The sequence below is a fragment of the Coregonus clupeaformis genome, chromosome 24 (genome assembly GCF_020615455.1).
Source record: "Coregonus clupeaformis isolate EN_2021a chromosome 24, ASM2061545v1, whole genome shotgun sequence".
Taxonomy (NCBI): Eukaryota; Metazoa; Chordata; class Actinopteri; order Salmoniformes; family Salmonidae; genus Coregonus; species Coregonus clupeaformis.
In genome coordinates, this window is record NC_059215.1 from 7,063,832 (window position 1) to 7,081,221 (window position 17,390).

The following is a 17,390-nucleotide window of genomic DNA, read 5'->3' on the forward strand; positions in this document are numbered from 1 at the left end:
CCTAACCACACACGGTTCCCAACCCATATCGCCACAGATTGTGTGTGTGGGGTAGTTGTGTGTGTGGTTGGGGTGTGTGTGTGTATATAAGGTGTGTGTGTGTGTGTGTGGTATGTGTGTGTGTGTGTGTGGCAGGTAGCTTAGTGGGTAAGAGCGTTGTGCCAGTAACTGAAAGGTCGCTGGTTCTAATCCCCGAGCCGACTAGGTGAAAAATCTGTTGATGTGCCCTTGAGCAAGGCACTTTACCCTAATTGCTCCTGTAAGTCGCTCTGGATAAGAGCGTCTGCTAAATGACTAAAATGGAAAAAAATAATGTGTGTGGAAGGTGTGTGTGTGGTTGGGGTGTGTGTATATATAAGGTGTGTGTGGAAGGTGTGTGTGTGGTTGGGGTGTGTGTGTATATAAGGTGTGTGTGTGTGGAAGGTGTGTGTGTGTGTGTATAAGGTGTGTGTGTGTGTGTGTGTGTGTGTGTGTGGAAGGTGTGTGTGTGTGTGTGTGTGTGTGTGTAGGTATACTCACAGGGGCACAGTCCTCCTCAGTGAGCATGGCTCCTCCCTCTTCCTCAGACAGACACTCCAGAGCATCAAAATACAGCCACTGCATCATGGGCATGAACTTCCCTGTACACGCCTAGGAGACACAGACAGACCATGAACTTCCCTGTACACGCCTAGGAGACACAGACAGACCATGAACTTCCCTGTACACGCCTAGGAGACACAGACAGACCATGGGCATGAACTTCCCTGTACACGCCTAGGAGACACAGACAGACCATGGGCATGAACTTCCCTGTACACGCCTAGGAGACACAGACAGACCATGGGCATGAACTTCCCTGTACACGCCTAGGAGACACAGACAGACCATGGGCATGAACTTCCCTGTACACGCCTAGGAGACACAGACAGACCATGAACTTCCCTGTACACGCCTAGGAGACACAGACAGACCATGGGCATGAACTTCCCTGTACACGCCTAGGAGACACAGACAGACCATGGGCATGAACTTCCCTGTACACGCCTAGGAGACACAGACAGACCATGAACTTCCCTGTACACGCCTAGGAGACAGAGACAGACCATGGGCATGAACTTCCCTGTACACGCCTAGGAGACACAGACAGACCATGAACTTCCCTGTACACGCCTAGGAGACACAGACAGACCATGGGCATGAACTTCCCTGTACACGCCTAGGAGACACAGACAGACCATGAACTTCCCTGTACACGCCTAGGAGACACAGACAGACCATGGGCATGAACTTCCCTGTACACGCCTAGGAGACACAGACAGACCATGGGCATGAACTTCCCTGTACACGCCTAGGAGACACAGACAGACCATGGGCATGAACTTCCCTGTACACGCCTAGGAGACACAGACAGACCATGGGCATGAACTTCCCTGTACACGCCTAGGAGACACAGACAGACCATGGGCATGAACTTCCCTGTACACGCCTAGGAGACACAGACAGACCATGGGCATGAACTTCCCTGTACACGCCTAGGAGACACAGACAGACCATGGGCATGAACTTCCCTGTACACGCCTAGGAGACACAGACAGACCATGGGCATGAACTTCCCTGTACACGCCTAGGAGACAGAGACAGACCATGGGCATGAACTTCCCTGTACACGCCTAGGAGACAGAGACAGACCATGAACTTCCCTGTACACGCCTAGGAGACACAGACAGACCATGGGCATGAACTTCCCTGTACACGCCTAGGAGACAGACAGACAGACCATGGGCATGAACTTCCCTGTACACGCCTACAGAGGGGAGACAGTTGGGTTCCTGTGTGGCTTAGGTGTTAAGGTTGTTTAATTTCCACTGGAACACATAAGTAAGAAAGTTAGCCTTGTCTGATCCAGAACGAGCCAGAACAGCCCATAAGGGGCCAGAACAGCCAATAGAGGGCCAGAACGAGCCAGAACAGCCCATCTTTCTGTAGCGTGAGGGAGCTTGAAGCACAAATACACCCCCTGGACAGGAGGCTATAGAAGGACGGGACACCCCCTGGACAGGAGGCTATAGAAGGACGGGACACCCCTTGGACAGGAGGCTATAGAAGGACGGGACACCCCCTGGACAGGAGGCTATAGAGGGACAGGACACCCCCTGGACAGGAGGCTATAGAGGGACGGGACACCCCCTGGACAGGAGGCTATAGAGGGACGGGACACCCCCTGGACAGGAGGCTATAGAGGGACGGGACACCCCCTGGACAGGAGGCTATAGAGGGACGGGACACCCCCTGGACAGGAGGCTATAGAGGGACGGGACACCCCTGGACAGGAGGCTATAGAGGGACGGGACACCCCCTGGACAGGAGGCTATAGAGGGACGGGACACCCCCTGGACAGGAGGCTATAGAGGGACGGGACACCCCCTGGACAGGAGGCTATAGAGGGACGGGACACCCCTGGACAGGAGGCTATAGAGGGACGGGACACCCCTGGACAGGAGGCTATAGAGGGACGGGACACCCCTGGACAGGAGGCTATAGAGGGGACGGGACACCCCCTGGACAGGAGGCTATAGAGGGACAGGACACCCCCTGGACAGGAGGCTATAGAGGGACAGGACACCCCCTGGACAGGAGGCTATAGAGGGACAGGACACCCCCTGGACAGGAGGCTATAGAGGGACAGGACGCTATAGAGGGACAGGACACCCCCTGGACAGGAGGCTATAGAGGGACACCCCCTGGACAGGAGGCTATAGAGGGACAGGACACCCCCTGGACAGGAGGCTATAGAGGGACAGGACACCCCCTGGACAGGAGGCTATAGAGGGACAGGACACCCCCTGGACAGGAGGCTATAGAGGGACAGGACACCCCCTGGACAGGAGGCTATAGAGGGACAGGACACCCCCTGGACAGGAGGCTATAGAGGGACACCCCCTGGACAGGAGGCTATAGAGGGACAAGACACCAGCAGGGATCCATTAGTACACCCCCTGGACAGGAGGCTAGAGAGGGACGGGACACCCCCTGGACAGGAGGCTATAGAGGGACAAGACGCCAGCAGGGATCCATTAGTACACCCCCTGGACAGGATGCTAGCAGGGATCCCATTCACATACTAATGCACACACTGTACTGTAAGCTGCTTTGGATAAAGCATCTACTAAATGGTATATATTATGATACACACATCTAGAGAGAACAGGTGGGTTTATTGAGGGAGAAAAACACAGTAGAGGAGTCTGGAGAGAGGCTCTCCCTACATGCCCCAACACGTCTAACGATGGAGATACGGTACAACATCCACACTGACAACACAGATGCTGCTTAGAGCAAAGTACATCCACACTGACAACACAGATGCTGCTTAGAGCAAAGTACATCCACACTGACAACACAGATGCTGCTTAGAGCAAAGTACATCCACACTGACAACACAGATGCTGCTTAGAGCAAAGTACATCCACACTGACAACACAGATGCTGCTTAGAGCAAAGTACATCCACACTGACAACACAGATGCTGCTTAGAGCAAAGTACATCCACACTGACAACACAGATGCTGCTTAGAGCAAAGTACATCCACACTGACAACACAGATGCTGCTTAGAGCAAAGTACATCCACACTGACAACACAGATGCTGCTTAGAGCAAAGTACATGAGACGCAGCCCACACAGTATCCCACACAGACCAGAAGTGAGCAGCTTCCTTACCTTCAGAACTTCCTGCGCGGCCAGTCCACCAATGAAAGCGTTGAGTGGTGCCAGGTCGCCGGCGGAGACGAAGGCTAGTTTCTTAATGAGCTTGTCATCCAGCTCCTCCACCTTAGCTGACCCCGTCTGGCTGGAGTTCACCTCTTTAGCCAGAGACACCAGCTCCTCTCCATCAGCCTGCAACACACACAAAGCATTTCATTAATAGCGGTCACTAACTTCTGAATGGCAGCTAAAGGGAAACAAAATCTATTAGCACTAGCATTTGCTACAATTTCCAAAAATTGCTAGCCAGGAGATTGTGGGTGTTGCTAAATAACTAGAATAACAGAGCGTAAAACAGGAAATCGAAAGTAAGCAGAACATATTTACTCCTGTTCACAAGATTCTGCCTGAGCTCGACAAATAACCAGTTCAATGGAAATTAAATGGGATTATTAGTGTGTGTGTCAGGTTGGGAGGTATCCAGATTTCCATACCGTCCTTCACTCATCCTTGGATTTACGGTATTACCGGCTTAGTACACAAGGGGGTGCCCGTTGGCCGTCTATTACCAGAACGCTAACAAAATTAGCAAAAGTAATAGCGAATTTCCATGGAGGCTGCTAGCTAAATATGCTAACGAGCGCAAACGGGGAAAAAAAAGACAAAAATCGCAAAGAAAGGCTCAAAGTTCTACATGTACAGGAAGGAGGAGCAAGAGAGTAAACTAGAGACATTGTGCAAATGAACAGCACTGTCTCTGGAGCACTGTCTCTGGAGCACTGGCTCTGGAGCACTGGCTCTGGAGCACTGGCTCTGGAGCACTGGCTCACTGTCTCTGAAGCACTGTCTCTGGAGCACTGGCTCTGGAGCAGCATGTGTACAGGCTGTGTCTGTGTGGAGTCTGGAGTCGCTAGGGCAACGGCCTGCCTGCTCTGAGAAGAGGGAAGGGCCAAGAACGGAGACAAAACATTTTTTGGCAGCTGTACAGACGACTCATCCAAAGGGCTTTGACTTCTCAAACTCGGCAGAAAGCCAACACTATAGGATGCCCCGTCACCTGGTTAACTCAGCCATAACTAGCAAGCTACACTTAGGGGCCGAATTAATGCAGAATTATGCGTTGTTCACCCAGGAAAAAAAGACAACGCATAAGAAATGTCTCGCTGCCTTTTGTAAACGTAGATCTAAAATGCTTCTTATTGTCATTTTAGCTTCAGACTAATTTCGTGCTTCAGTTGCACTTCTCCAGTCAGATGAGAATTCATGAACGGGCATTCTATGAGCAGACAGCGCTGACTGATGTGGAGCTACTGTTCTCGGTGTAGCAGCCTACTTTTCTCTGATAAAAAACTTTAAGAAAAACATTAGGAATGTAAATTTCTACATTCTTTCTAGGATAAAAATAAATATATGTCCATGCATCGATTTAGCAAAAAAATACCTCGCTTTTTCATTAAACTCATTGACTTTTACTTATTTACAGCCAAATAGCGTTGCACTTCTGTTGTCATCTGATGAAAATGGAAGCTATTTGTGTTGCACTAATGTATTTTCTGTGTAGTAAAACTATTGAAAACTCAACCCATGGCTATTTCCAAATACCCCAATATACTGCCCAAGCCTCGATTTGACCGGCCGCATTTTGATTTACAGGACCCATTTGCATTGGGTGCTTAACCTGATTAGGGTGTCCACCCACAGTGCTCAGAATGACAGAAATCATATTTAGATGGTAATCATCTTAACAGAACACGCAACTCAATGCAACGGCGTGTCCTTCTTACCGAATTCCGATGCGTGATTTGAAGACGTTAGAATTACCGTCCATATTCACTTTTCCTCAGCAAAGAAGACGAGTAACGAACAGCAGAATCACTAACCTGTCAATCTACTATCCCCCATAGTAGAAAAGTTCACCTATTCTATTGGTCAGCTTGTCGTTCAGTGCGAGAAAGAAAGCCTATTCCAAAAAGACTGGGACAGTTGTGGGACGACAGACCCTAATTCATTCAACCAGTACATCAAAATAACTTTTTTTTTAAATCAAGAGGCTGCTGCAACAGATTAGAACGTTTAGTTTAAAATGCTAAAACTTTTATTTCTTCACATTATAAGCGCTTGAATGCTAGGATTGTGCCTTTGGCTAGTGGACAATGAAATTAAGTTCATTTGAAAACCAATGGAACATGAGAAATGGTTTCAATGGCATATGAAAATAATTGCCTCCACATTCCTATGCTGGGATTTAGGCTACTTTGAAGCAAGGTAAGACATGCATCAGGATTTAGGCTAACCACTACGCAACCTACAGTTGACAGTGCAATCTTAAAAGGGAAGAAGTTTGGAACCACCAAGACTCTTCCTAGAGCTGGCTGCCCGGCCAAACTGAGCAATCAGGGGAGAAGGGCCTTGGTCAGGGAGGTGACCAAGAACCTGATGGTCACTCTGACATAGCTCTATAGATCCTCTGTGGAGATGGGAGAACCTTCCAGAAGGACAACCAACTCTGCCGCACTCCACCAAATCAGGCCTTTATGGTAGAGTGGCCAGACGGAAGCAACTCCTCAGTAAAAGGCACATGACAGCCCGCTTGGCATTTGCCAAAAGGCACCTGAAGACTCTCAGACCATGAGAAACAAGATCTGATGGCCTGATGAAACCAAGATTGAACTCTTTGGCATGAATGCCAAGCATCATGCCTGGAGGAAACCTGGCACCATCCCTACGGTGAAGCATGGTGGTGGCAGCATCATTCTGTGGGGATGTTTTTCAGCGGCAGGGACTGGAAGACTAGTCAGGCTCGAGTGAAAGATTAACGAAAACCTGTTCCAGAGCGCTCAGGACCTCAGACTTGGGCGAAGGTTCACCTTCCAACAGAACAACGACCCTAAGCACACAGCTAAGACAACACAGGAGTGGCTTCGGGACAAGTCTCTGAATGTGTGGCCCAGCCAGAGCCCGGACTTGAACCCGATCAAACATCTCTGGAGAACTGAAAATAGCTGTGGAGCGACGCTCCCCATCCAACCTGACAGAGCTTGAGAGGATCTGCAGAGAAGAATGGGAGAAACTCCCCAAATACAGGTGTGCCAAGCTTGTAGCGTCATACCCAAGAAGACTCGAGGCTGTAATCGCTGCCAAAGATGCTTCAACAAAACACTGAGTAAAGGGTCTGAATACTTACGTAAATGTGATAGTTTATTTGTAATACATTTGCAAAAATGTCTAAAAACCTGTTTTTGTTTTGTCATTAAGGGGTATTGTGTGTAGATTGGTAAGAAGAAAAACGATTTAATCAATTTTAGAATAAGGCTGTAACGTAACAAAATGTGGAAAAAGTCAAGTGGTCTGAATACACTGTCTCATGCTCTGACAAAACACTGCCCTAGTTCTGCCACCACAGATGGAGAAGTGCAACACAGGCGGATTGAGACACATCCAATGCAGAAAAACGGATGTCTAGCTTAAACTGATGTATTTTGATGGGGATTTTTTAAAATCATGTTACTAAGCTTGATGCACCAGGGCTTGGGCAGCCTGCGGTGTTTCCTCTGGTAGCTGTGTAGAGCCTGGAAGCCCAGTTACAGTTGTGTGTGTGTGTGTATATATACAGTACGAGTCGAAAGTTTGGACACGCCTACTCTTTCAAGGGTTTTTCTTTATTTCTATATTGTAGAATAATAGTGAAGACATCAAAACTATGAAATAACACATATGGAATCATGTAGTAACCAAAAAAGTGTTAAACAACTCAAAATATATTTTATATTTGAGATTCTTCAAATAGCCACCCTTTGCCTTGATGACAGCTTTGCACATTCTTGGCATTCTCTTTGACTGGTAGTGTGTATACAGGTGTGAGTGTATATATATACACAGTGGGGGAAAAAAGTATTTAGTCAGCCACCAATTGTGCAAGTTCTCCCAATTAAAAAGATGAGAGAGGCCTGTAATTTTCATCATAGGTACACGTCAACTATGACAGACAAAATAAGAAAAAAAATCCTGAAAATCACATTGTAGGATTTTTAATGAATTTATTTGCAATTATGGTGGAAAATAAGTATTTGGTCAATAACAAAAGTTTCTCAATACTTTGTTATATACCCTTTGTTGGCAATGACACAGGTCAAACGTTTTCTGTAAGTCTTCACAAGGTTTTCACACACTGTTGCTGGTATTTTGGCCCATTCCTCCATGCAGATCTCCTCTAGAGCAGTGATGTTTTGGGACTGTCGCTGGGCAACAGACTTTTAACTCCCTCCAAAGATTTTCTATGGGGTTGAGATCTTGAGACTGGCTAGGCCACTCCAGGACCTTGAATTGCTTCTTACGAAGCCACTCCTTCGTTGCCCGGGCGGTGTGTTTGGGATCATTGTCATGCTGAAAGACCCAGCCACGTTTCATCTTCAATGCCCTTGCTGATGGAAGGAGGTTTTCACTCAAAATCTCACGATACATGGCCCCATTCATTCTTTCCTTTACACGGATCAGTCGTCCTGGTCCCTTTGCAGAAAAACAGCCCCAAAGCATGACGTTTCCACCCCCATGCTTCACAGTAGGTATGGTGTTCTTTGGATGCAACTCAGCATTCTTTGTCCTCCAAACACGACGAGCTGAGTTTTTACCAAAAAGTTCTATTTTGGTTTCATCTGACCATATGACATTCTCCCAATCCTCTTCTGGATCATCCAAATGCACTCTAGCAAACTTCAGACGGGCCTGGACATGTACTGGCTTAAGCAGGGGGACACGTATGGCACTGCAGGATTTGAGTCCCTGGCGGCGTAGTGTGTTACTGATGGTAGGCTTTGTTACTTTGGTCCCAGCTCTCTGCAGGTCATTCACTAGGTCCCCCCGTGTGGTTCTGGGATTTTTGCTCACCGTTCTTGTGATCATTTTGACCCCATGGGGTGAGATCTTGCGTGGAGCCCCAGATCGAGGGAGATTATCAGTGGTCTTGTATGTCTTCCATTTCCTAATAATTGCTCCCACAGTTGATTTCTTCAAACCAAGCTGCTTACCTATTGCAGATTCAGTCTTCCCAGCCTGGTGCAGGTCTACAATTTTGTTTCTGGTGTCCTTTGACAGCTCTTTGGTCTTGGCCATAGTGGAGTTTGGAGTGTGACTGTTTGAGGTTGTGGACAGGTGTCTTTTATACTGATAACAAGTTCAAACAGGTGCCATTAATACAGGTAACGAGTGGAGGACAGAGGAGCCTCTTAAAGAAGAAGAAGTTACAGGTCTGTGAGAGCCAGAAATCTTGCTTGTTTGTAGGTGACCAAATACTTATTTTCCACCATAATTTGCAAATAAATTCATTAAAAATCCTACAATGTGTTTTTCTGGAGAAAGAAAATCTCAATTTGTCTGTCATAGTTGACGTGTACCTATGATGAAAATTACAGGCCTCTCTCATCTTTTTAAGTGGGAGAACTTGCACAATTGGTGGCTGACTAAATACTTTTTTTCCCCACTGTGTGTGTGTGTGTGTGTGTGTGTATATATATATATATATATATATATATATATATATATATATATATATTTACAGGTGTGTGTGTGTGTGTGTGTATACAGGTGTGTATAAAGGTGTGTGTATACAGGTGTGTGTATGTTTATACAGGTGTGTGTGTATACAGGGTGTGTGTGTGTGTGTGTGTGTGTGTGTGTGTGTGTGTGTATACAGGTGTGTGTGTGTGTGTGTGTGTATACAGGTGTGTGTGTACCTGGCACCAGGGCTTGGGCAGCCTGCGGTGTTTCCTCTGGTAGCTGTGTAGAGCCTGGAAGCCCAGGTGAAGCTGTCCTGGTCGCTCAAACTTAGCAAAGTCTGTCAGAACAAACTCTGGCTCTGCCATGGATGCAGTCAGGGATTTCTACGGGGGGGGGTAAGAGTTAGAGAAAGGGCAGGTGGTTGCTTCTGGCTAGGAGTTGACAAGGCACAATTGGAGATAACTTTACTGGTGGAATAGCCATCTGCATTTACATGAACAATTACAAATTAACTGTCTCAGTAACAGAGGTTGTGATGCCCAACTGATGTTTTTTTTGCACTAATTGGTCTTTTGACCAATCAGATCAACTCTTGTCAATAATTGGGCAAAAGATCAGAATTGGACTGCTTGTGTAAACACAGCCAAAATGTTCTAATGGAGAACCACCACGTTTACAATATCCACCCACCACCTGGCCTTCACACCATGACATGAGAAGAGGACAACGTGTAATACTTACGAAGGCCACCTTCTTGGGCATCTTGACCTGAGAGACGATGCCTCCCCTGGCGTAGTCAGAGAACCCTGTGGTGTCACAGATACTGAAGGTGTATGGGCCTGGAGAGAGAGACAGAGAGAGACAGAGACAGAGACAGAGAGAGAGAGAGAGAGAGAGAGAGAGAGAGAGAGAGAGAGAGGAAGAGAGGAAGAGAACGCCTGACCGTAAGAAGAGGTCTTCCATTCCCTGAAGACTGTTGATGCCCCCAATACCATGACAGCAGCATGGTCCCAGGACCGTTTCAGCAGTCTAGCCACCTTCTGTCATTGCCACGTCAGTACTAAGTGATGTTGATGGCGCTATGGCGCCAGCCCAAGACAAAACAAACAGAGGGGTATCCTACGAAGCAGGTTTGAGGAGTTCAACTCGGGATAACCGGTCATGCGAAACTGCCTCACCTTTTAGCCAGGTACATTTCGATGGCAATGAATCCTTCAGATTTAAATTGCACTGGGGCAGGCTAACTCACGGCTAAGCTAACTCCACTATCCTGAATGAAATGACAGCCGCGAGTTGAGGACTAATGAAATCAGATTCCCTCCCAATTGCAAAGATTGCATCATCTTCCCCTTCATTTGAGGAAGACTGATTAAATATTTTATTAATCAAATGTTTGTTATATTGTAATGTTAAAATATATCACATTAAACATTTAATAATGTATGACTTAATACAATTATTTTAAATCGATGAGTGGGAAAAAAGGTGCATTGTTAAGCACACCAAACACTGCATTATCGATAAGTAATAAAATAAAGACTGCTCTTCTAAAAGACTATTTCACACCACAGCCTGATGAATTTGCCTGATAAATTGTATTCATTTTGGCACAAATGAAAATGTGGCACTGACTCGTCCATGGATTGATGTTTCAGCATTGTCTCAAAGAAGAGTTTGGGGCTCGACTAGCCACAACCGACACGCCCGCACAGCTACAAGCCTGCTAGAGTTAGCGGCAGGTGGATGAGTAATATCTACTGTCGTAGTACAGATGAAGCCTGAGCTGAAATGGGAAGCTAACTGAAGCTGGCTAGCTTTAGAAAACCCTGAGTAGATCTAGCTTGCTTCGTAGGATAACCCTCAGATCTGAGACCAGGCTATGACCGTACTAAGTATTGCTATAAGGGATATGACTCACCCAGGGTCTTGATTTCTACTGGCTGGCACCCGTTGAGCTCCGTCATGCCCTGCACCTCGGTGAAGGTCACAAAGTCTCCGCTCTCAAACCCGTGGCGAGCCTCGTCTAGACACGTCACAACGCCTGCAGCGTCCTACACACACACACACACACACACACAGACAAGAGATTGAGATGACCGGGGGCGTCTTACGCCGACGAGATTGAGATGACTGGGGGCGTCTTACGCCCTTATGCCGACGAGAGAGAGATTGAGATGATCGGGGGCGTCTTACGCCGACGAGAGAGAGATTGAGATGATCGGGGGCGTCTTACAGCGACGAGACAGAGATTGAGATGACTGGGGGCGTATTACGCCGACGAGACAGAGATTGAGATGACCGGGGGCGTCTTACGCCGTCGAGACAGAGATTGAGATGACCGGGGGCGTCTTACACCGACGAGACAGAGATTGAGATGACCGGGGGCGTCTTACGCCGACGAGACAGAGATTGCAAAGACCGGGGGCGTCTTACGCCGACGAGACAGAGATTGAGATGACCGGGGGCGTTTTACACCGACAAGAGACAAATTGAGATGACCGGGGGCGTCTTACACCGACAAGAGACGGGGATTTGATAGGCACAAAATGTCCCCTACATAGACAGAGAAACTAATCTGAAACAGGTATGAGATCAGTACAACATAGAAAACCAGGATGAGTGGTAATCAGATGTCAATGAGCACACCACCAACCAGATATGATCCATCTAATAGGGTACCAACCTGGGTGATCATGGAGATCATAGCACTTAGGGTGTAGGGTCTATCTAGTAGGGTACCAACCTGGGTGATCATGGAGATCATAGCACTTAGGGTGTAGGGTCTATCTAGTAGGGTACCAACCTGGGTGATCATGGAGATCATAGCACTTAGGGTGTAGGGTCTATCTAGTAGGGTACCAACCTGGGTGATCATGGAGATCATAGCACTTAGGGTGTAGGGTCTATCTAGTAGGGTACCAACCTCCGTGCTATTTTAGATTCTCCCTGACAGTCTAGTTCTTATTTAGGTAATTGTTAGCTCTCAAAGATGATCTTATTTAAAAATATACAGGCCCATTATCTTTTCTACGTACTATATCTGGTTTTAGTCGTTTAAGTTTACAATGTTTTACCGTCCCTAAAAATGACCACAAAAATTAAGTGGTGGCCACGATTTATCAGCCCAATGCATATAGTTGAAACACTACACACCTAGCGGTGGACTAACTTAACGTCTTAGGTCCAATCAGATCAGACCTTTTGCCAAACATTTGTAGTCTAGGTTGTAGGGTTTAGGATCTAGGGTGGAGTAGGGTACTAACCTTGGTGATCATGGAGATCATGGCAGAGAGAGGCTGCTCTCCGTTGGTATCAATCACCAGCATCTCCTCTCCAAAGTCACAGAAGAGCTGTCCGAAGAGTCCCCGTGTGTCAGCGATCACCAGCTTGATGCTGTTACTGTGACAGACCTCTCCAATACTCTGCTGCTCCTCTAGGGGGGAGTTGGTCAGGATTACAACCTGCAACACAACACACAGACATGTTATATAGTATACACTACAGTACCCTGTTATATAGTATACACTACAGTACCCTGTTATATAGTATACACTACAGTACCCTGTTATATAGTATACACTACGGTACCCTGTTATATAGTATACACTACGGTACCCTGTTATATAGTATACACTACGGTACCCTGTTATATAGTATACACTACGGTACCCTGTTATATAGTATACACTACGGTACCCTGTTATATAGTATACACTACGGTACCCTGTTATATAGTATACACTACGGTACCCTGTTATATAGTATACACTACGGTACCCTGTTATATAGTATACACTACGGTACCCTGTTATATAGTATACACTACGGTACCCTGTTATATAGTATACACTACAGTACCCTGTTATATAGTATACACTACAGTACCCTGTTATATAGTATACACTACAGTACCCTGTTATATAGTATACACTACAGTACCCTGTTATATAGTATACACTACAGTACCCTGTTATATAGTATACACTACAGTACCCTGTTATATAGTATACACTACAGTACCCTGTTATATAGTATACACTACAGTACCCTGTTATATAGTATACACTACAGTACCCTGTTATATAGTATACACTACAGTACCCTGTTATATAGTATACACTACAGTACCCTGTTATATAGTATACACTACAGTACCCTGTTATATAGTATACACTACAGTACCCTGTTATATAGTATACACTACAGTACCCTGTTATATAGTATACACTACAGTACCATGTTATATAGTATACACTACAGTACCCTGTTATATAGTATACACTACAGTACCCTGTTATATAGTATACACTACAGTACCCTGTTATATAGTATACACTACAGTACCCTGTTATATAGTATACACTACAGTACCCTGTTATATAGTATACACTACAGTACGACATGTTATATAGTATACACTACAGTACACTACAGTACGACATGTTATATAGTATACACTACGACATGTTATATAGTATACACTACAGTACCATGTTATATAGTATACACTACAGTACACTACAGTACGACATGTTATATAGTATACACTTTGACATGTTATATAGTATACACTACAGTACCATGTTATATAGTATACACTACAGTACCCTGTTATATAGTATACACTACAGTAAGACATGTTATATAGTATACACTACGACATGTTATATAGTATACACTACAGTACCATGTTATATAGTATACACTACAGTACCCTGTTATATAGTATACACTACAGTAAGACATGTTATATAGTATACACTACAGTACCCTGTTATATAGTATACACTACAGTACCCTGTTATATAGTATACACTACAGTACCCTGTTATATAGTATACACTACAGTACCCTGTTATATAGTATACACTACAGTACCCTGTTATATAGTATACACTACAGTACCCTGTTATATAGTATACACTACAGTACCCTGTTATATAGTATACACTACAGTACCCTGTTATATAGTATACACTACAGTACCCTGTTATATAGTATACACTACAGTACCCTGTTATATAGTATACACTACAGTACCCTGTTATATAGTATACACTACAGTACCCTGTTATATAGTATACACTACGGTACCCTGTTATATAGTATACACTACAGTACCCTGTTATATAGTATACACTACAGTACCCTGTTATATAGTATACACTACAGTACCCTGTTATATAGTATACACTACAGTACCCTGTTATATAGTATACACTACAGTACCCTGTTATATAGTATACACTACAGTACCCTGTTATATAGTATACACTACAGTACCCTGTTATATAGTATACACTACAGTACCATGTTATATAGTATACACTACAGTACCCTGTTATATAGTATACACTACAGTACCCTGTTATATAGTATACACTACCCTGTTATATAGTATACACTACAGTACCCTGTTATATAGTATACACTACAGTACCCTGTTATATAGTATACACTACAGTACCCTGTTATATAGTATACACTACAGTACCCTGTTATATAGTATACACTACAGTACCCTGTTATATAGTATACACTACAGTACGACATGTTATATAGTATACACTACAGTACACTACAGTACGACATGTTATATAGTATACACTACGACATGTTATATAGTATACACTACAGTACCATGTTATATAGTATACACTACAGTACGACATGTTATATAGTATACACTACAGTACACTACAGTACGACATGTTATATAGTATACACTACGACATGTTATATAGTATACACTACAGTACCATGTTATATAGTATACACTACAGTACCCTGTTATATAGTATACACTACAGTAAGACATGTTATATAGTATACACTACGACATGTTATATAGTATACACTACAGTACCCTGTTATATAGTATACACTACAGTACCCTGTTATATAGTATACACTACAGTAAGACATGTTATATAGTATACACTACAGTACCCTGTTATATAGTATACACTACAGTACCCTGTTATATAGTATACACTACAGTACCCTGTTATATAGTATACACTACAGTAAGACATGTTATAGAGTATACACTACAGTACCCTGTTATATAGTATACACTACAGTACCCTGTTATATAGTATACACTACAGTACCCTGTTATATAGTATACACTACAGTACCCTGTTATATAGTATACCCTACAGTACCCTGTTATATAGTATACACTACAGTACCATGTTATATAGTATACACTACAGTACCCTGTTATATAGTATACACTACAGTAAGACATGTTATATAGTATACACTACAGTACCCTGTTATATAGTATACACTACAGTACCATGTTATATAGTATACACTACAGTACCCTGTTATATAGTATACACTACAGTACCCTGTTATATAGTATACACTACAGTACCCTACAGTAAGGGACTAACGATTACGCCCCTGCTCTTCCTCTTGATGAGTGTTCAGACTTCAGTCTGTTCCCTGTAGAATATCCCAGCCTTTTCATTGATGATAGGCCCTGCTTTACTGAGGTCGCGAGACATTGAAAGCCAAGAAATTGCGATACACAGCTTTTGATTGCCGATAGATGGGCCTAGTTCACGGTTCTGTCTGTCTGTCTGGTGGCTGACCTGCCTATACTGATAGATTGGCCTAGTTCACGGTTCTGTCTGTCTGGTGGCTGACCTGCCTATACTGATAGATAGGCCTAGTGCACGGTTCTGTCTGTCTGTCTGGTGGCTGACCTGCCTATACTGATAGATTGGCCTAGTTCACGGTTCTGTCTGTCTGGTGGCTGACCTGCCTATACTGATAGATAGGCCTAGTTCACGGTTCTGTCTGTCTGTCTGGTGGCTGACCTGCCTATACTGATAGATTGGCCTAGTTCACGGTTCTGTCTGTCTGGTGGCTGACCTGCCTATACTGATAGATAGGCCTAGTTCACGGTTCTGTCTGTCTGTCTGGTGGCTGACCTGCCTATACTGATAGATTGGCCTAGTTCACGGTTGTCTGTCTGTCTGGTGGCTGACCTGCCTATACTGATAGATAGGCCTAGTGCACGGTTCTGTCTGTCTGTCTGGTGGCTGACCTGCCTATACTGATAGATTGGCCTAGTTCACGGTTGTCTGTCTGTCTGTCTGGTGGCTGACCTGCCTATACTGATAGATTGGCCTAGTTCACGGTTCTGTCTGTCTGGTGGCTGACCTGCCTATACTGATAGATAGGCCTAGTTCACGGTTCTGTCTGTCTGTCTGGTGGCTGACCTGCCTATACTGATAGATTGGCCTAGTTCACGGTTGTCTGTCTGTCTGTCTGGTGGCTGACCTGCCTATACTGATAGATAGGCCTAGTGCACGGTTCTGTCTGTCTGTCTGGTGGCTGACCTGCCTATACTGATAGATTGGCCTAGTTCACGGTTGTCTGTCTGTCTGTCTGGTGGCTGACCTGCCTATACTGATAGATAGGCCTAGTGCACGGTTCTGACTGTCTGTCTAGTGGCCAACCTGCCTATACTGATAGATAGGCCTAGTGCAGGGTTCTGTCTGTCTGGTGGCTGACCTGCCTATACTGATAGATAGGCCTAGTGCACGGTTCTGTCTGTCTGGTGGCTGACCTGCCTATACTGATAGATAGGCCTAGTGCAGGGTTCTGTCTGGTGGCTGACCTGCCTATACTGATAGATAGGCCTAGTGCACGGTTCTGACTGTCTGGTGGCTGACCTGCCTATACTGATAGATAGGCCTAGTTCACGGTTCTGTCTGTCTGTCTGGTGGCTGACCTGCCTATACTGATAGATAGGCCTAGTGCAGGGTTCTGACTGTCTGGTGGCCGACCTGCCTATGCCGTGCCCCTCCCCTCACTCTCCATCCCTCACTATGAAAGATGTGTTTGTGTTCTTGGAAGTACCGCAACTAAATCGGTCTCCTCCCTTCCCAAAAATACTGAATTCCTAGCGGAATCGAATCTTGATACTCAGAAATGGGAGTCAATGTGCAAGGAGTCGACGAATCAATTATTTTGGAATCGACTTCACCACTACCTCATCGCCGTTAATAGTTGGAAAAACGGCAGAGAAAGGCCAGCGACAGCAGTGAAGTCCTGTACGGAAATACTTTGTGGAGTTAAATGAGAAGGAAATGCAAACATTGCGAGGTGGAATTGAGGTACAGTAATTGGTAGTACAGGTGCAATGCTTCACCATCTGAAAAGGGGACGCACCGTGAGACCCAAACCGT

At 45.2% G+C, this 17,390-nt stretch overlaps 1 protein-coding gene across 2 annotated transcripts in view; it reads right to left on the reverse strand.

The window, feature by feature from the left end:
- uba1 (ubiquitin-like modifier activating enzyme 1) overlaps positions 1-17,390 on the reverse strand; it is a 66,791-nt gene that overhangs the window by 25,494 nt on the left and 23,907 nt on the right. For both annotated transcript variants that reach the window (XM_045207013.1, XM_045207014.1), the window contains exons 6-11: positions 12,444-12,641; positions 11,099-11,231; positions 9,922-10,019; positions 9,417-9,563; positions 3,703-3,879; positions 520-630 (exon numbers count right to left, since the gene is read on the reverse strand). In XM_045207013.1, coding sequence (XP_045062948.1) covers positions 520-630; positions 3,703-3,879; positions 9,417-9,563; positions 9,922-10,019; positions 11,099-11,231; positions 12,444-12,641 — 864 coding nt within the window. The remainder of the gene's footprint in view (positions 1-519; positions 631-3,702; positions 3,880-9,416; positions 9,564-9,921; positions 10,020-11,098; positions 11,232-12,443; positions 12,642-17,390) is intronic.